Source organism: Labrus mixtus, chromosome 8, assembly GCF_963584025.1.
Source record: "Labrus mixtus chromosome 8, fLabMix1.1, whole genome shotgun sequence".
Taxonomy (NCBI): Eukaryota; Metazoa; Chordata; class Actinopteri; order Labriformes; family Labridae; genus Labrus; species Labrus mixtus.
The window spans coordinates 11,326,503-11,345,209 of record NC_083619.1 but is presented as its reverse complement, the minus strand read 5'-3'; the positions used below and the strand labels follow the sequence as shown (position 1 = coordinate 11,345,209).

At 39.8% G+C, this 18,707-nt stretch overlaps 3 protein-coding genes and 1 long non-coding RNA gene across 10 annotated transcripts in view; 1 reads left to right on the top strand and 3 right to left on the bottom strand.

The window, feature by feature from the left end:
- Positions 1–326: 326 nt before the first annotated feature.
- LOC132978925 (uncharacterized) lies at positions 327–1,308 on the bottom strand. The gene is made up of 3 exons (XR_009674001.1): positions 975–1,308; positions 709–799; positions 327–620 (listed from the first exon to the last, which is right to left on the bottom strand). It is a non-coding gene; the product is annotated as an uncharacterized LOC132978925 (long non-coding RNA).
- Positions 1,309–1,333: 25 nt separating this feature from the next.
- Positions 1,334–9,403, bottom strand: si:ch211-188c16.1 (uncharacterized protein LOC562677 homolog). Of its 6 annotated transcripts, none has more exons than XM_061044279.1 (16): positions 9,228–9,403; positions 7,459–8,395; positions 7,156–7,347; positions 6,399–6,930; positions 5,748–5,863; positions 5,607–5,632; positions 5,435–5,475; positions 5,272–5,322; positions 4,961–5,093; positions 4,393–4,552; positions 4,077–4,200; positions 3,934–3,965; positions 3,474–3,537; positions 3,274–3,308; positions 2,961–3,024; positions 1,334–1,486 (listed from the first exon to the last, which is right to left on the bottom strand). In XM_061044279.1, the coding sequence occupies exons 1-16, from the start codon at positions 9,234–9,236 to the stop codon at positions 1,384–1,386; spliced, it is 2,619 nt and encodes an 872-aa protein (XP_060900262.1). In that variant the 5' UTR covers positions 9,237–9,403; the 3' UTR covers positions 1,334–1,383. The 6 variants fall into 6 exon arrangements, with proteins under 6 accessions (XP_060900262.1, XP_060900263.1, XP_060900264.1 ...); XM_061044280.1 differs by having other exon boundaries at positions 5,435–5,472; XM_061044281.1 differs by having other exon boundaries at positions 5,760–5,863.
- Positions 9,404–9,819: 416 nt separating this feature from the next.
- On the top strand, positions 9,820–16,897 carry c8a (complement component 8, alpha polypeptide). Of its 2 annotated transcripts, none has more exons than XM_061044287.1 (11): positions 9,820–10,020; positions 10,173–10,278; positions 12,066–12,213; positions 12,311–12,458; positions 12,610–12,799; positions 12,881–13,063; positions 13,954–14,194; positions 14,286–14,417; positions 14,539–14,696; positions 15,149–15,374; positions 16,583–16,897. In XM_061044287.1, the coding sequence occupies exons 1-11, from the start codon at positions 9,911–9,913 to the stop codon at positions 16,732–16,734; spliced, it is 1,794 nt and encodes a 597-aa protein (XP_060900270.1). In that variant the 5' UTR covers positions 9,820–9,910; the 3' UTR covers positions 16,735–16,897. The 2 variants fall into 2 exon arrangements, with proteins under 2 accessions (XP_060900270.1, XP_060900269.1); XM_061044286.1 differs by having other exon boundaries at positions 10,170–10,278.
- A 275-nt stretch (positions 16,898–17,172) lies between these two features.
- The window catches only part of LOC132978494 (uncharacterized), a 59,885-nt gene continuing 58,350 nt past the window's right edge, over positions 17,173–18,707 (bottom strand). The window contains exons 22-26 of the mRNA XM_061043700.1: positions 18,507–18,635; positions 18,252–18,415; positions 17,624–17,777; positions 17,483–17,554; positions 17,173–17,372 (exon numbers count right to left, since the gene is read on the bottom strand). Of these exons, the coding sequence (XP_060899683.1) occupies positions 17,218–17,372; positions 17,483–17,554; positions 17,624–17,777; positions 18,252–18,415; positions 18,507–18,635 (674 nt within the window). The 3' untranslated portion in view covers positions 17,173–17,217. The remainder of the gene's footprint in view (positions 17,373–17,482; positions 17,555–17,623; positions 17,778–18,251; positions 18,416–18,506; positions 18,636–18,707) is intronic.

Sequence of the window (18,707 nt, the reverse complement as noted above, 5' to 3'; positions counted from 1 at the left end):
AGCAGCCAGTTCTGTGTGGAAACCAACTCAAAAAGGAAAATTTGAAGATGTAAGACAGACTTTTCAGCTGACATGATGTAAACCGTGACAGATGAAGCCCTGGAAAATTAACATTTAAATATGTAGGAACAGTTATCCAACCTAAACAATGTATTAAGCAAAATTAAGTGCCAATAAAAAAGGAAAAAAAAGGATGAGCGGAGGTATCATATCACTCAGTGCAAGTTATCTCAAAGAGTTTCAACTTTCTCTTTATTTATTATGGGTGTTCTTGCAGGTTTTTTTTCAATCAGAGAAAATGTCATAGAAGTCATCAAAAGCATAAATCAATGACAAATATTTATTAGATATAAACAAAAGAACATCTGAATGCAAAGAACATAAACTAAAAAAAAAATCCTTAAATATTTGCAACTACAAGTGAACATCTAGATTTGTTACATCATTGTCTTGTTTTGAATAAAGTGCCATAATTCAATTTGTGGAAACATAAGAGAAAAGAAAACAAGTGAAGAAAACATTGTGATAATGAACCTTTACACACAAACAAAAGGTGAATTCAGAAATATGATACAGTCACATACTGTAGCAGCTCTTTTATTGACGGTTTCTTTTCTTGACTGTAAAAAAACAAGTTTTAATTACAACCTCAAATCATTACAGATATTATTTATATCAAATTCAAAAGGTTTCTCATACTGACATTACCTGCTTCAGTTAATATGGTGATCAGAAGGTGTCAGCGTACAGTGGCGGGGGAGGAAGGAGTCCCAGCTCTGTGAAGTCTACCTCCTGTTCACTGTCATACAAAACACAAAGAGACGTCAACGTTGAAGAGGAGAAGAAGCCACAGAAGCTGAAGTAATATGAGCACGTCTCTGCCAAAATCTCAGAGTCGTCTGCTGCGGAAATAAATTAAGATCAAACACAGCCAAGCTTCTCTTACTGATTACAAGGAAACTGTCGACACTTACGGATATGGAGGCTCCTCAACAGCACACAAGAACTCTGGGTAAAGACAGGCAGATGCAAATGTCACATTCACATTGAACTGTCTGTGCAATGGGTCTTGATACATGTCCCTATCTAGATAAGTGCACCCGACAAGTTATTTTCCATTTCAGGAAGACGCCAACCAGTGTTCAGACTGTAGTGCTCTTAAGGAGATCTCCAAGTACCCTCCTTTTAGATCCACCATTATCAGTGAGAGTGATGCAAGTGGTGACAATAGAGGAGACATGGAAATAAACATCAGCTCTGTAAACTTACCCCGTGGCTCAGCACTTTGAATGGAGTAAAACAAATGAAAAACAGCTTCAATCAAGGAAACTTATTTGGAATGTGACAACGTCATTGGACTGAAGAAATGGATAAAGAAATATTTTACTTCGTAGGGGTTGCTCCCTCGCTATCAGCCATGTCACCAAAGTCGTTTTTGCTGTGTTGAAAGAAGATGGTGAGTTTCTGCAGGGCCTCATGTCTGGTCCTGCAATGTAAAAACAAGGTTACTGTTTCTATCTGTAACTTCAACTTTTCATACTTATCAATGACCTACAGGGGGCAAAGGTCATCTATACAATATATTATCCAATACAGTTACCCTTTGTCCGCTTGTATCGATCAGTGTTTGGGACCAAAAGGTGCTGATATTCTTGATATCCTCAAACTGGAATACAAAGGCTAAAGGTGATGATGGATCAGTGTCCAATAAACTGCCTCAGAGTCACTACCGTCACTGTCCGGCTTTTTCTTTGAATTTTTAAAGTTAAAATAACTCAGAGCAGCTTGTGATTATAGGGTCCTTAAAGTAGGAGATGTAGGCAGCATTGACTAATAAATAAGCCATTCTTCTGCCCTACAGTTCACAAAGACCAGACAATAACTAGAGAGGAAATTGAAAGGGCACCAGAATATCAGGCATGCACTGAAAAAACAATGACAGATGATGCATAGAAAACCAAACGGCATTTCAGTCCATTGCAAACAAGCCCAGATTTAATTATATTAAGTCATAGCTCTTTAGAATCTGGTAGACCTGGGTTTTCATCAACTGCAGCAAAAAAAAAAAACCTTCCAATATCACAGGAACAAACACAACGAAAGGCCTTTTCTGATCCAAACTGGGCTAACTGTGTGTGTGCTTGTGTTATTCATCAATGTATGACACTAAAAAAAGAAAAACTAGACAACTTTAGAGTTTACTTTTATGACAATTAGGCATATTATAGAGTCTGCTCAGACAATTTCCTTCTGGTATGGCGACACTGCACTGAAACATTTGAGTTCAAGCTTTGAAAAAAAGTGTTGTTATCTGTGTCAGAGGAAAAATCATTAATTAGACAACCGACAGTTTAACTAACCAATTTAGGAATTTTTCAAGCAAAAAAAGGCCAGAATATGTTCTTTTTTGAGCCTCAGTTTGTGCTGAATAGCTGCTTTATGAGTTATCTTTTGAGATTCAGACCGCTCGTTAAACAAAACAAACTGTATGAAAAGCTCTCTGTGGGCTCTTGGAATTTATCAGAGCTATTTTAAAACTTTTTGTATACACATTGTGATGTATATATACACACACATCACATTTTAATACACAGAAGAGATTTAAAAAATGAAAATACTAGTTGATTTCCGAGTTCATTGTGTCTCACATGTCTATTATATCTTTTGTCTCTACCATAATTATACAGTAGAGGACATGTGGAATCCAAACCAAACAGCTTTACATCCCTGACCAATGTAACAGGGTTCAATCGGGATTTGTTCAGCTTTCCACAATATTTTTCTTCCTTCCAATGTTTAATATTTAGTTACTCATGAAAAAAACAAACGTAGGTTTGGCCACACATCACATGTCCACACTTGCCGTCTTCAGAAGAGGTGAGATGTAGAAAGATTTATGCACATATGCAAGGAGAGCGGGCCAAGGTATCTGCTTTGACACCTGTGTGTTGGATACTCACTGTGTGTGTAAGTCCTCCAGGTTGGCGTCGCTCAGAGTGTGCTGGGCGCTGAAATGGCCGCATGCTGTCAGAGCGAACACATGAAGGGCAGAGGAAGGAGGGAGGGGGGGGTAAATCATGCAAGGATAGTTGGACAGGAGAGTGAGGGAGGAAGGAAATGGCATAGTATAGAAGCACATCAAAGGCTTGTTACAGTCTGACATGTGTCAGTGCATAACATAAAACAGCCACTAAAGCAGGCAGCAGAGAGGGGGTGAGAAACATTTCTCTTCTCGTTTTCACTTCAAAAGGACTGCATGTAAAATGTACTCACACATATCAGGCAGTGAGGCAGTCTGTTGGGGAAAGCTGAAAACGCAGAATCAAGGAGAAAAAAATAATTAAATACTGCGTGCCACATAAAGTCAATCATCTTTCAAAAAGGATGGCTTAATGTACTTTCGTGGTCATTCATTCTTGGAAATCAAAGCATCTTTAAGCCACAGAAAAGCACAGAGAACAGGACAGCCGTACCAGTTTTCATTGGTGGGTGAGAGGGTCTCGTCTTCGCAGGCCCACTCCTCACTGTCATCTGTGACTGTGGAAAAAAAACAAACAACAACCCAAAGATTGATTAATCACAGTGTGCATGCTGGTGATGGATGTCTGGCTGTGTAGAAACCAAAGCCCTCAGCTAACACGGAATTTCTTCACAATCTTAAAAAAAAAACAAATGGCTGCCGAGCAGATGACAACTAGTGAAGTTATTCAGGCCAAGCGTGGTGTTGTGACCCTTTGGCTTTGTGCCAACTTTTGAGCAACTGTTCTCCATCAGTCAACAAGCCCACAGATTATATAAAGCAGTTGTGTGTTCTCGCTTTATAAGGCTGCTCTGCTGAGAGACGACTAAGATGCTAATGCAAAGTTAAGGTCTGAAAGAGAAAAAGAGCTGTCATCTTTACAATGTCGTCGTAAAGAGGCTACTGAGACTTACAACTGCTTGTGAGCACGGGGTGGCTAGAGGATCTGCAAAAAAAAAAAAAAAAAAACAAGAGACAAATTATTGATCTAGACACACTGTTGGAATGGATACAAATAGTTTTTGATTGAGATAAAAGAACTTTATCAGGGATCTACCTGCTTCCAATGCTGATGGTGTCTCCCTCCTGACTAGCTCCTCTCCCAGCTGCTTGGGCCTTCTTGCCAAGTTCTAGCATTTCTTTGATATTTAGTTCCACATTCATGACTGAAATATAACCATCTGCAACACACAGGACAGAGGAATGAAAAACGAGCAACATAAAGTAAAAAAAAAAAACTCAGAGGGAAATCACATGTTCTTCTTAGATCTGTTAAGTGTAGGAACATCTTACCACACAAACTAAAATAATAATTATATCATCTCCAGTCTGGATTTTATTGAAAATGTTGATGCATTTATGTCTAAACTCACATTTCTGGTTTGTATCCCTGGCTAACCACTTTCCTTTGGGGCAGTTGGTGGTGCGAATGATGCTCACTGTGTCCCCAGTTTTCACAGGCAGGTCGTTCTTACGAACCTTGCTCGCCAACATCACATTAGCGTGGTACATGGGCTCCTCTTCACCGGTCACCTAGAAGAGTCAAACCTCAATGACATTTATTAAGTGAAGGGCAAGTTAGGTCAGCTGAAGAGAGACAGGAAGTGTTGGGAGCAGAGAGGGGAGGGGGGGGGGTGGGCATGCAACAAAGGGCCAAGGTCAGATTCAAACCATAGACTGTAAATGTTACCCACAGGCGCTGTGATGAGGACTAAAGCCTCCATACATGGAGTGCACGTCATAACCGCTAGGCCAAATTGTTGTTTTTTTTATGGTTGCATTTTCAATCAAAAAATGTCCTAAAGCTTAAGAAAATTATCTATTTAAGACCTTAAAGCAGAAAGAAAAAAAAAATAATCGGAATGAAGACATTTTCAGCTTCTATGTTCTTCAACTAAAAAAAAAAAAAAAAAAAAAAAAAAAAAAAAAAAAAAAACTTACTTTATACTTCTTTTTCATTTCATTTTCCTTCTTCTCCCTTTCTTTCTGCTCCTTTTTCTCCTTCTCCAGCCGCTGCTTCTCCCTCTTCTTCTGCTCTTTAAGGTCAGCTGTGTTGGGACTTTGGGGTTCTTTTCTGAAAACAAATGAGAACGTTTGAGGGCAAAGACTGGAAACATATTTATCTTGTTTCACATACCAACTGAACAAGCGTGCCAATAAAACTTACCGATCAACAATTTTTTTTTTTAAAGTAAAATCATTCTAGATTTTTACACCTCAACATAAGTAAGAAAGAGGAGCTATGACGATACCTGAGGACATGAATGTGGGCTGGCTGAGCATTTTCTCCTGATACACCAGCCCTGCATTTGGAGAACCATGGTCAGCGAAAAATCAATGGCTACCTTCTGTTAGGTGAAAACAAATGTCAATGATAAACCACAGGACCTCTCTAATAGCAAAAAAAAAACATACCAGGGATTATGTGGCCACATGTGAAGACACGCCCCCTCCTTCTTGAAATAAACAGACAATTCTTAATTAACCGCAGATGATGGAGGACATTGAGAGGAGTGAAGAAACCCTTTTTGCATTTTGAAAAACTCTTAAATTTCTGATATAATACAGGTGATGAAAATGTAGTTACCACAGGGAGGTTTTCAGCATATGGATCTGTAAATTAAAAAAAAAAAAAAGGTTAAAGGGCAGTAAAAATGGAAATAGAGGTCTGCAGAAGGTCTTATTTTGAGAAGAAAATACAAATCAGAGTAAGTAAAACCACTCTTACTCCTTCGAGAACCTTTTGCTTTACGCAGGTTGTGGGCCTGGATTAATTTGTTGAGGTTCTCAACGTCCTCATACACATTTTCACATGCTTCATGGTAACCGTTCTGTTCATGTGCACTGGAGGTGAGCAAAACAAGCACATTTTTGAAACAAGAAATTAAATTACACATGAAAAATATGCTAAAATGTTTCCTACGTAATAATGTGTTGAGAAAGGCGGCTTGTGAACATTTTTGGGGGTTTGTGCTACACTGTCTGATGTTCTGGGCATAGAACTGCAAGACTCATTCAAACTGTGTATGAATATACAGTACCTATAAACACATATACGTATATTGAAACTATCAGTGGCAAGAATGCATGGGGCCCGAGCTGGACCATTTCAGCAGCATGGCACGTGATGACTAATACAGTTAAGGAATCACTGTAATCAGGATTCTTTTTTGTTACATTTTAGATCCTTGTACCCTGTCTATGTGACTGTAATGTACATGGAGACATATGGAGAGGGGGAGGGAGGGAGTGCCAAAGTGTTACTTTTCCTTCTTTTGGTTAAGTATATGCTGTGGATCAGTGTTGTATATAGATCTACATAAGGCAAGGAGCAATTAAAAGATGCATTAAATATAATTGACAATACTCTTCTTAATACCTGGGATGTGGTTGAGTCCCATCATTCAATGCAGAGTGGTTAACATCGTGTGTTTCCTGTACAGCAGAGTGAGACTCAGCAGCTCCCAGATCAGCTTCATCAGCCTGAGAGTTAGACAGAGGGTCTATGCTGACCTCCTCACCCTGGGAACAGTGCTCTAGTGACGCAGCCTCTGGGAATTCTGAGAGATTTATTGGTTCAGGGAAGCTGGCTGGATCAAGGGGTATTATGTTTTGAGTGCCAAGGTTCAGATCTTGGAAGGCGCTGCTCATATGGGGCTCTGCAGGTTCACACACAGACAAATCAGGTTGTGGATCTTCAAAATCTGAGGCCCCGCAGTCATCTGGCAGAGGAAGATCAGTGCTGACTAAGTCTAAAGCCTCCAGCTCTAGAGCAACAATGTCAACAGCTTCTCCCTCTGCCGTGTCCATCTCAGAGTTCTCAAAGTCTGGAAACTCTGGAGCATCTAGCACAGGGTTGGAGTTGGACTCTGGCTCATCGCTTAGTTCTTGGCTTAGACCCGGTGACACCTCTATAATAAGAAACCAAAATCTGCTTTAAACAGATGTTCAACCTCACCACAAATAAGTGTAATGTAAACTGCAGAATAGATAATAAACAGTCACTGATGTCCAAGGAAAATACTACTTTTTGCCATCACATTATTTTGTCCGTGGGCCACAGAAGAGAGAAAGAAATGTCTAAAAAAAAAAAGTGCAGCCACTCAAGAAGAAAACAGTAAGAAGCAAAATCTTACCAGTAAGGGTGGGTAGGATGTAAGTGCTAAGATCTACTAACGGAGGTCTAGGGGGCTTTGGAAGATGTGACCCCAATGACCTTAGGTCAGGTAGAGGTTTCTTGTGAGGAGCAGAGAATTGATGAGGTTCAGCAGTACTGACAGAGGGAAGCTTGGCTTTATTCCTGCCAAACCGCTTACTCAATGGAGACTCTAACCATTGGAAATAAAAAAATATTGCAAAGGCATTAGACATAACATCTGAAAAAAGCATAAGTAAACTGTCAGGTTCTCTGAAAATGTTAAGCGCTGAATGTTACTTACTTTGTCCAGAGCTTTTGGCTTTGAAGAAAGGCCGGGCTGAAATATAAGCCAGGTGTGGAAGGCAACCTGCTGGGGGTAAGGACAGCTCAGGCTCAGCACTCTGAATGTCCTGTGGTGGTGAAGGGAACGTTTTGTCTCCTGAGACATAGTCAGGGGAACGCAGGCTTTTCGTTTTTGCAGAGATCAACATCTGCCTGCGTGAAAATTTCTTTTTGGCTCGCTCCAAAGTGCTAATAATTTTGTTGTCGGAGTCACCACTTGTCTCTGCAGGGGGAGGGGTGGTTGAGATATCTGGACTGGAGAGAGGGAACTCGCTGGTTGACTGGTCACTTTGCAGGGAAGTCCCATCGTCTGCGGTTTGTTTTTCCATAGAGGGCAACTCGCCTGGAGCACTAGAAGGTCTGGTGGTCAAATCTGCATATGTAGGTTCCTCTCTGTTTTCTGTACTGACTTTTGATGCTTTGATTGACTTGAAAGGTAGAAGTAATCCTTTCTTCTTAATTTTAGTATGTGACAGGACATCTTTTACTGGCTCTGGTACTAGTTTGTGCTCTTTTTTGGCTGCTTTTTCTGTCTTTTGCTCTTTTGCAGGCAGGGAAGGAAGCACCAGAGGCATGTGTCTGTCTTTGAGGGACTGCCTTGTTGTACTGTCTCCGTCAGCAAGCTGGGATGAGGGGGAGGTCCGCTGAGGCTGTGGTGGGAAGGAAATTGGTCGCTTGCCACCAGATGATCGCAGCCCGTCTCTGAAGATGACCCGGGGAACTGTTGTTTTGTTCTCTACAGCGATATTAATACCGCTAACCACGTTGACGCAGTGTCCTCCAGGAGGAGGAACGTATTTTGGCTTCTCTGCAACAGTTGGTCGACTGGTTTTGGATTGAGCCAGCAGGGCCTCTTCCTGAAACTTGGCCCTCAGAGCTGTGAAGCTGATCGGTCCCTTAAAAAACAAAAACAAAAAACATACATTACTACTTTGAGTAATATTTCTAAATCTCTCTCCAATTTCTGCCTTCAGCAAATGTAATCAATATTAACTGAATGCGTTTTTGAACACATTCATAAAGAGACAAAGCAAGAGCATCTCTCTGATTAGTTGTTTCATTAGCTTCATATTTGAAGCTTTTCAAACATTTTGCTGGTTGTGTTGGTCTTCTAATCTGACTACATTTTATTAATTCAGACTGTTAATTTCACTCTTAAAATGAATCTTGGCGCTTCAACCAGGATTTATGAACTGTGAAGATCATTTTCAAAATCCAATCTTATTGTATAACCAAAGAAAATATTATAGATTATGAAATTAAAAAATCTGTTTGCACACAGAATTTAATTTGAGCAGAAAAAGGGTAAACCGTTTCTCAGAAAAGACTATTTGAATGAAAATCTTCAACGCTAATATGCCATTTGCAGCCATTGTTTTATAATGGAGGCACAGTTTAATAAGATATGTAAATACCTGGGGAAATAAAACCAAAGCTGTCTACAGGGTTAGTTAAAAGTTTAAACTATTATCATTGTCACAATGCTGTATAATTTGCAGGGTCTTGAATCTAGTCACGATTTTTTATAATCATCATGACTCAAGTTTGCTGAGAAATAAAATGTCACTGTAGAAAACCAGCTAGTCAAACAATTAAACACAGTGAATTAAATCTGGGGGTAACAGCGGTCACAGAGTAGAGAACCTTATCTTAATTAAACTAACCTGTCCTCAAACTATCCTCAAGCTAAAGTTGAACTAAGCCTCCACGAATGTTAATTAAAGTTACCTCTTCCATTGTAGCTTGTTTTTGTTCATCACTCTTTTACTTTGGAGAAGCGGTATAGTGATGCGGACGCCCACGGCAAAGGTGAAATTGAGTGAAATAAAGTGTATCCAACATTGTGTTTACGCTACAGCAAACATTTTGAAAGCGCCGCGTGAGACGTGTGACGCGCATGCGTGGTGTGCCTGACCAGAAACCACACGGCAACGCTATGTTATTGGCAAATAGCGCCAGAAGCCAAGCTTGACTTTGTAAGGGAAAGTTATAGCGTTCACGACATAAACAAAAGTAAGAGAACACCACAAGTCTTCATTAAAAAAAATAGATAAACTAGGCATAGGGCACAATATAAGGGTGTTTCTTCTTCTTCTGCTTCTTCTTCTTCCATGGATCATTAGGCTACTCTCTGTGAATATAAGATAGAAACTATAACATTTCACTTCAAGGTTTTTGACATTCTCCACCATTATGTGCGTATTGAATCAATGTGTTCTGTACAATTTTTTTTTTTTTTGCGTAGGTGAAGATGGGAAATTGGGCCTTTGGATCATCGAAAAAAAACTCCCAACTTTTGTAAGAGCATTTGTTTACTTTTGATCAATCATTCACTGTGGTTGGTCAAGACTGCAGTGGTAGAAGTCCTAACAGGATCACAACAGCTGAAGGACTAGCAAATCATTTTTGCTATGGAGTTATTTTTAAATTTAACTCTGACCTTATGTTCACTGTATCTGTTCATCTATGATATCCCAAATGTGAATGCATCCAGGAGGCCATGGACAACTGCTGATGACAGGTGCCGTATTCATTGCTTCACTACCTATTATATTCCCTTGATAACATCTCAGTCGCATAGAAGTATATTTAATCAATCTCAGGGGTAGGCTAGGAAGTACTGAAATGATAACGTTTTTTATATTGTTTTTTTGTTGTTGCATGAAACAGTAGGACTGGGACGAGAAGAACCAGAGCTGTAAACAGACCGATTCCTATCAACTGTATGCTGGGGCCCTGGTCATCCTGGACTCCATGTAATGACTGCACTGACAAAAAGGTCATTCTCCATAAATTGCATCTTTGAGTAATTTTAAGATGTTTTGAAAAAAAATATTATAAAAATCTCTGCTGTGTGGGTTCTTTGCAAACCTGGCAATGGTAAAACTGGAACTCCCTCCAAAACATGTGTCGACACTATAGGCTGTCTTTTTGTTAGGTAGCTCTGATCAATACATTATGGATGATGTGATCAGTGGGTCCAAAGGGAACAATGATTACATTTAGTCAGCACTCCTACTCAATAATAAAGTCATTGAAAGTGGACCCTGACATTTTTGGCTACCACAGTAATTCAGGATATTTTTGTACAATTTAGAATATTATTTAGAATGTAGAATAGCATTTAAATCATTTTAACTGCACTATTATGAGATTAATGGCACACAGTATATGACACTCTCAAGGGTTTCTGAATCTATAACTCAATATCTTTTATGACGTGTGCTGCTGCCCTCTTGGCCAGGTCACCCTTGTGAAATAGATTTTGTTTTTAATGGGTTAATTATCTGGTTAAATAAAGGTTAAACAGAAAACCTAAAAAATCAAGTACAAATTGTCAGAATGCTCCAAATATATGAGACAGTGTAAAAATATTAAAGTGGATACTGCGCAGGGTAAGGCGCCCATATCTTAACAAATATTGAAGCAAAACTTTATTATCATTTGGCGGCTGCATGTCAGTCATCTTTCAACCGGAAGGTTGAGGATTCGATCCCCAACTCCTGCAGCAATATGTCCGATGTGTCCTTTGGCAAGACACTTAAACCCAAATTGCTCTCGCTGCTTTGTCAGCAGAGAGTATGAATGTGTATGAATGGGATTAGTTAATTCTGATGGTCACTTTGCATAGCACTCTATGCTCAGTGTGTGAATGGGTGTGAATGGGTAGGTGTGGCCTGTGGTGTAAAAGCGCTTTGAGTAGAAAAGTCCTATACAAGCTCAAGTCCATTTACCATTTGGAACATCTATATTTTTATGATGCAAACAACAATTGAACTTGTCTTATGGATGATTTGTGAGTGAAAGAACATTCATTTTTATGTCCCTTGTTTAAAACTTACAGATAATGAGGAGCAGCTTAAAAGGTATGGCATAACAGGTGATGTTATTACATTTCCTAGGAAAAGATGTAACCCCTACCCCTGTAGATATATTCTGATAGGCTACTACCAACTCAAGGGAATTCCAGAAATAATTGTTACGATTTTAGGTACACATGCAATGTGCAGTAGCATTGTGGGATATTGCAATGACAATATGATTTGCAAAAAATATACAGATGTGAAATTTTGCCTGTCCAGTCCAATGTGTTTCTCCACTTAAGCATGTTTTTGTAAAGCATTGTCTCTCCAGGATCCAAAATAACTACAAACAGCAGATGTGATATTCTTTTTCCCAACAAGATCTTTGTCAACTACATCTTCTTTCTCTTTTCTCCTTCCTACACAATAGTATTACCTATAGTCTTCACCAAATATAAATAGATAGATCTGAGGATAGTTGTAGGCTAGCTGCTATAATGAATTGGTGAAATCATGTTGTGGCTACATGGCCCATATAGCCAAGAGTCTTTCTGATGGGTCAAATGTTGAGTGTGAATATGTTTGTATACAGTCTAAGGTGTGAATAAATGGAAGATAGCCGACTGAGGTATTCATCCAGACAGTCAATGTGATGTGTTTATTTTACATGTTCATACACCAATCATGATGACAATGGGAATTGTGCAGGCCAAGGGAACTTGGATGGAATATAAGTGCTTACTCTTTCTTAACTTCTTTTTAGTCCCGTTTCCGGTACTTAGAGAAGCCATCCCAGTTTGGCGGAACAAAGTGTTTTGAGACACTGTGGGAGCGACTGGCATGTCCAACAGCGACCACACCGTGTCTAGTGCCAGATTACTGTGGAGAGGAATTCACCTGCAAAGAAACAGGCAAGTCACATCATCTTTAATCTGAAGATGTTTTGTCTGATGGTGTCTTTTTAGACATGCACAGTATCTGTGTGAGGCTATTCCTGTATCTAACCAGGGCGCTGCATCAGTCAGTCCCTTCGCTGTAATGGAGAGCCAGACTGTGATGATTTTTCCGATGAAGACGACTGTGAAAACTTCAACCGGAGAGACGACAAGTGCTCCACCTTCATGCCAATCCCTGGTGCTGAACGTGGCACTCAGGGGTAAACACTGCAGAGCTATTGTAATTATAGATTGGATAAAAATGGACATAATGTAATTGTTGAGTCAAGCCATTACTTCCTTTGCTTGATATGTCTCATTTGGAATGACAAATTAGCCAACTACTCGTTTGAATTATCTCATTTTGTCTAGCTACAATGCCCTGACGGATGACTTTGTGGACCGTGTACTGGACCCAAAGTACTTTGGAGGAAAGTGTGAATATGTCTACAACGGCGATTGGAGGAAATTCATCTATGACTCATTCTGTGAGAACCTGCACTACAATGAAGATGAGAAGAACTACAGAAAACCCTACAACTACCATGCCTACCGTTTTGTGGTAAGCTATTGTAATGTTGTAATTTATTTATTGACTGCATAAGATTAGAAATTCTAACATTAAAAATGTAACCTGGTACAGGCGGAAGCTACGTCTGAGGGCTCTCATGAATACTATGAGGATTTGGTCAGCCTGTTTACAGCGAGGAAAAAAACCAAGTCATCCAATGCCGGTGTCACAGTGGGGATCTATTATGTGGAAGGGGGACTGAGAGGGAGTAAAGAATCTGAGTTTCTCCAGAACGTAACTCAACATAAAAGCCAGGTATTATCTGCTGACTCACTCCTCTACATGTTTGACACAATTAAAATAGCAAACACTTGTGTTTAATGATTCAATGGCATCATTATTAATAGTTAAAATTGAAGGTATATGTTGCTTGTTTGCTCACGATGCGAGTTAGAAAAAAAGGATTGATACCACTCCCATGTTTGTCCATTAAACCTGAAAGTACCATCATCAGCTGGTTAGCTTAGTTTGGTTAAAAAGCTAAAAACAGATGTTAACAGTTAGCCTTGCTCTTTCCAAAGATAACAAAAACAGTCAGCCTATCTTTGATGCTCAGTAACAATCATCGTATATCTTGCTGGATTAATCCGTACAAAAAAAGGCTATTATCTGCATCCTGTCATTGACAAAATTACATATATATAATAATTTGTCAATTATTCACAATCTCAGAATTATCCAATAGACAGGTGAAGAGTCTTGATCATCATCAATGCAAAACATCCCTTGGTCAGCTCTCTCCTCCAATTAAAATATTGAGGTGTTTTTTTGACAGTCAACTCTTTGTCATTGTTTGTCATGCCAAGAATTATTCTAATGAGATAATTTATTTTCTGAAAATATTTTACATTGATTTTGTTACATTTTGACTGAGACAAGGCTAGGGTTTAACCTTTGTTCCGATTTTAATGGGAAGTTAAGCTGAAAGTATATCATAGAAGCTTCATAAGTTTAAAATGAGATGTTATTAATTATCTAATTTAACTCATAGCAGAGTAGCTCGTGCATGTATTGACCAAAAATGTAATTATTTTAGGTATCCGTGGCAAAAATTAATAATATATTTCCATTTTTGTTATCATGAATATATTACCATGTCTGAAAAGATCTCTATAATCCATAAACCATTTATTTTCTGTCCTCAGGACCTAGGATTTGTCAGGCTTTGGGCCAAAGTGCAAACAGCCCACTTCAAAATGAGAAGCAATAAGTTGATGCTTCATGAAGACTTCTACATTTCACTCATGGAGCTCCCTGAGCAGTATGACTTTGGGATGTACTCCCGCTTCTTCAACACATTTGGCACCCACTACGTCACAGAGGGAACCATGGGAGGAACCCTTGAGTATGTTGTGGTTGTCAACAAAACATCCATGGCTGAATCAAGTAATGTGGGATTTCCAGTTATTGAATCAAAATGATCGGACGGAAAAAAACAAGTCTTCTTTGTTTAATGTTCTTCCTTTTTTTCTCAAAGAGCTGAAGGGTGAACAGGCTGGGAGATGCTTTGGTGCCACTATAGGTATAAGTTATCCCCTCGACAGCTATGGAACAGCGGGATTCAAAGTGGGAGCTGATTCATGTAATAAAGAAGGAAAGTTTGGTCAAGGTGAGAAATCAATATACTGTAAGAAGCTCGCTGTAAGTGAGGTCCACCCTAACACTTATACCAAGTTCAGGAGCTTTATTTGTTCTCTAACAATGAGAGTTTTCTTTTCCCTCAAATGTAGAAAAGACGTCTAGTTCCATTGTGATTGAGGACATTATAACTCTGGTGAAAGGGGGGATCCTAAAAAGCAGCAGTGGCGTTTCGGCTCTCAGGAGTCCTGAAACCTACAAGAACTGGGGAGCATCACTAAAATACAACCCAACACTCATTGAATATGAGGTAATTAACTGTAAAAAGCCATTGACTGTGTGAAAAGTCGACTTAGTTGTCATGACATCATCTGTTGGTCTTTGGACCACAAGTCCAAAGATATGGTCACAAGTAGCCGGGCTTCGCATTGTTACATCTCTTGCTGTGGTAGCGACTTGTCAATAACAAGGAAGCCGTTCCCTAATGAAGCATAACCTGCTTTACTGTCTATTGGACTCTAAATGGGACCGTCATTGACTAAACAAACATAGCACTGTAGTGAAGTATACATGAAACCAGTGATGAGGGCCATACATTTATTAGGAGAACATTACTTTAGATATTCAGGTCGGAAACAGGCTTATTTTGATAGCCAGTTTTCATATGATCTGTGTTTTTCACAACATGGTCTTTGTTTGTGTGATTTTCTTGTTTCAACTTTTCTCTTTCTCGCCTTTCTCTCATTACACTTCCTATTCTAGACCATGCCCATTTATGAACTAGTGCGCCTCAGCACAGCCGCTGACCATGTAGGAGTGCGACTGGCCCATATGCAGACGGCCTGGGACGAGTATCTGCAGCATTTCGACTCCTGTCGCTGCGCCCCCTGCAGGCACAACGGGATCCCTGTTCTCAAAGGTACCTCCTGTGACTGCATCTGTAAGTCAGGCTACCAGGGAGACGCCTGTGAAGAGACTCTCAGAAGAGGTGAGATTTTTGTCAGGAATGGAATACGCAAAGGGAAACACATTCAAAGGATTTCCTTCAGTTTTACAACCTGATAAATACGCCTTTACACCTTTCTAAAACACAGCTGGAGGCAGGAGACAGCTAGCTTAGTTTAGCAATTGGACTCATAGCAGTTGTCTCTTTCAAAAGAACGGATATCTTCCAACAGTACAAGCACCAGAAAAACATACTTTCTGTAAGGGTTGGGGTTATTTAATCTGCATAAAAGTCCAAAGAGTAGAAATAAAAGCTTCTTTGGGTGCAGTGAGTATGGGAATTTATGAAGGCACTATGTTAGCCCAAGAAAGAGTTGGGGATGTAAGGAAAACAAAGGCCAGACTTTATGCTAAGCTATGCTAACTTGCTAGCTGTTGCTTTAAATTTACTGTAAAGATACGAGTAGTATCAAATTCTTATCCTGCAGACTCCACTGATAACTGAAATTATAAAAGCATCTTCACTTGAATTTACTAAAATACCAATTGAGTTAACATATTCATAAGTATTAATGGGTCTCTCAATGTGACATTTCTTTGTGGGGTGGCTGTGGCTCAGTTGGTAGAGTCAGTCACCTCTTAATAGGATGTCGGGGCTTCGATCCCCAGCTTCTGCAGCTACATGTCCCATGTGACCTTAGGCAAGACACACCTAGTTTCTCTTGCTGCTTCCTCTGCAGAATATGAATGTGTATGAATGAGATTAGTTACTTCTGATGGTCACTTTACATCGTAACCTTTCCCATCAGTGTGTGAATGGGTGTGAATGGGAAGGTGTGACATGCAGTGTAAAAGCACTTTGAGTAGTCAGAAGACTTGAAAAGCGACTTGAGCTATACAAGCGCAAGTCACTTTACCATTTATGTTGCTGGCAGTCCAATGATCCAGAACATTTTGTTATAGGTAAAAACAGCTGCCAGATAAACATAATGGAGAAAGAAACAAATATTCTTGTAAATGCCAAGCAGTACCTCAAATTAGACTTCAATAAGACTTTTTTTTACACCTGAAACCTGATTAAAAAAAAGCTTTATATCAATGTAACTGGGCTCACTTCTGCATCTGTGCCCATTTAACCATTTGCTCAATAAGCTGAATGATCTGTCGCCTGTTTCACTTTCTCTGCTGGTAAGATAATGTGGTAAAGTAACGAGTGTGTTAACATGTCCTAAAAAAACATTTTCTCAACAGATACCAAGACAGATGGCTCGTGGTCATGCTGGGGGGGCTGGTCATCCTGTACATCAGGGAGGAAGACTCGGACTAGAACCTGTGATAACCCTGCACCTGATGGAGGCGGAGCAACCTGTCGGGGCTCCTCCTCTCAGACTCAGCGCTGTTAATGCCTATAGAGCTCATTCAGAATGATCTAATGATTGTTTATAACAACCTTATATCCCGACACGTTTGTGCTATGAATAAAGAGCAATCTTAGTTCTCTTCTCAGAATAAGCTTTGTGATCTACAGTATGATTCATAAACTAAATAAATCTGTACTGCAGACTTCACTTTGTTTTTGTTGATGTTGTTCTGTGTGGACCTTTTTCAAGGTCTTTTAAGATGCCGATTGTCATTTCTTAAACAAGCTCATTTTGTTTGATAGAAGGCTGAAAAAAGATCATTACCTGTGGCCAATCAAAAAAGTTGCAATCAGAGACATGAAAAATCTTTATGAAGCTTTAAGTGATTATATATCATTTTGGTACTGTAACTCTGTTCTCATTGAGGTATGATTCATGATGTAATGCTAGGCAGTAAAAGACATACCACAGAATAAAGAAAGGATTTTTTATAAAACTTTATTTGCTGTCAGACAGGCTGTTACATCAAAAGCATTCAGTGGACTCTTGCTGCAGTCCTCGACAGGTCAGACCTCCGTTGCTGGGTGCCGGGTTGTTACACTGTCGACTCCTGCTCATTGTTCCTCCACTGCAGGATGACCACGCACCCCAGCAGCTCCAGCTGCCGTCAATGCCCATATCTGTCAGAGAGGGCCCAAACCATATCACATATCAATATCTCAGTTTGTTAACTGCAAATAAAGATAAGAGTGTAATGCAGTGTTTTGTAACTTAGATCTGTAGCACCAACCTTTTGGCCTCTGAGTGATCTCACAGCCCCGTCCGCTGTATCCACCAGGACACACACAGTCACACCTGGTGCCTGTTGAGGGAGATACAGTTAGTAATTTCACTAACTTTCACCACAGTCTCTTTCTACTCTCTGAGGTACCTCTCAACACAGCCATTCCATTGTTGTGACATGGAGCACAGCGACATGAATCAGCCTCGGCCAGGTACTCAGACAGCGCTCTCTTCAGGTTCCTTTTCATGGTGGCATGATGGGTGAAGTCTCTGGAGGTCACCAGCTCATACAGCGGACGTGTCTAAAGCAAGAATGTGTCATTATTTGACAAACCTGGATATTTTTATTGTTCAAGCTCTCCTTTTATTTTTTTTTATTTTTTTCACTCAGAGCTCCCTGAAATCTTGGATGTGTTAGAGCAAAGCAGCCTGTTTGTATTTGGCAACTTTAGCTGCTTTCTCTCCAAGTGGCTATTGACCAGCCTGGCTGTACTTTGCCCCTCTGTAATTCTGCTAATCTTTGGTAACACCTCTGACCCAAATGTTTTTGTGTCAATTATTCAGGTCAAATTTCTCTTAAATAGTTGTATTACAACTACAGAAATAGATGAAGAAATAAACAGGAAGGACGAAAAGGGTGAATTATAAGATAGGTGAAACATGTAGAAAAGAGAGTATTGAGAAAGGGAGCATACCTTGTCTCAAAAACAAAAATAGTAAAAATGATGGGAACTGAGAACGAAACTGGAGATTTGGGGTATAAAAGAGAAACTCACTGTTGTGCGAATAAAATCAGGGTTAAAACGCACACCCTCGCCCCATAGCCCCATCAGCTGAGGGGTTGGAAGTTTTTTAGACACCAAAGCAGTGATGGATTGACTGCTTCCTCCCTTTACGACAGCAACAAAGTCCTCCACCATGCTGCCATTCACCGTGTCCTCTGCCGAGAGACAGAATGAACTCAGAGGTTTTGAATCAGTTCATGAGTGAAAAAAAAGGCACAAATTTAAAAAATCAACACACAACCATACCTCCCATCTCATTTAGCAGGCCATTACAGGATCCACCACTAATCCCAGCTGACACATAAACACCATAGATGTTGGCCCCAACCTTAATGCCTGACTGTGTACAGCGCTTGTAGTCTTCCAAGGAATAATCTAGAAGAACAAAACTCTGTCAGAGGTTGTTAAAGACCTTTTGAAATCATGTTATTTTTCACTGGATTTTGC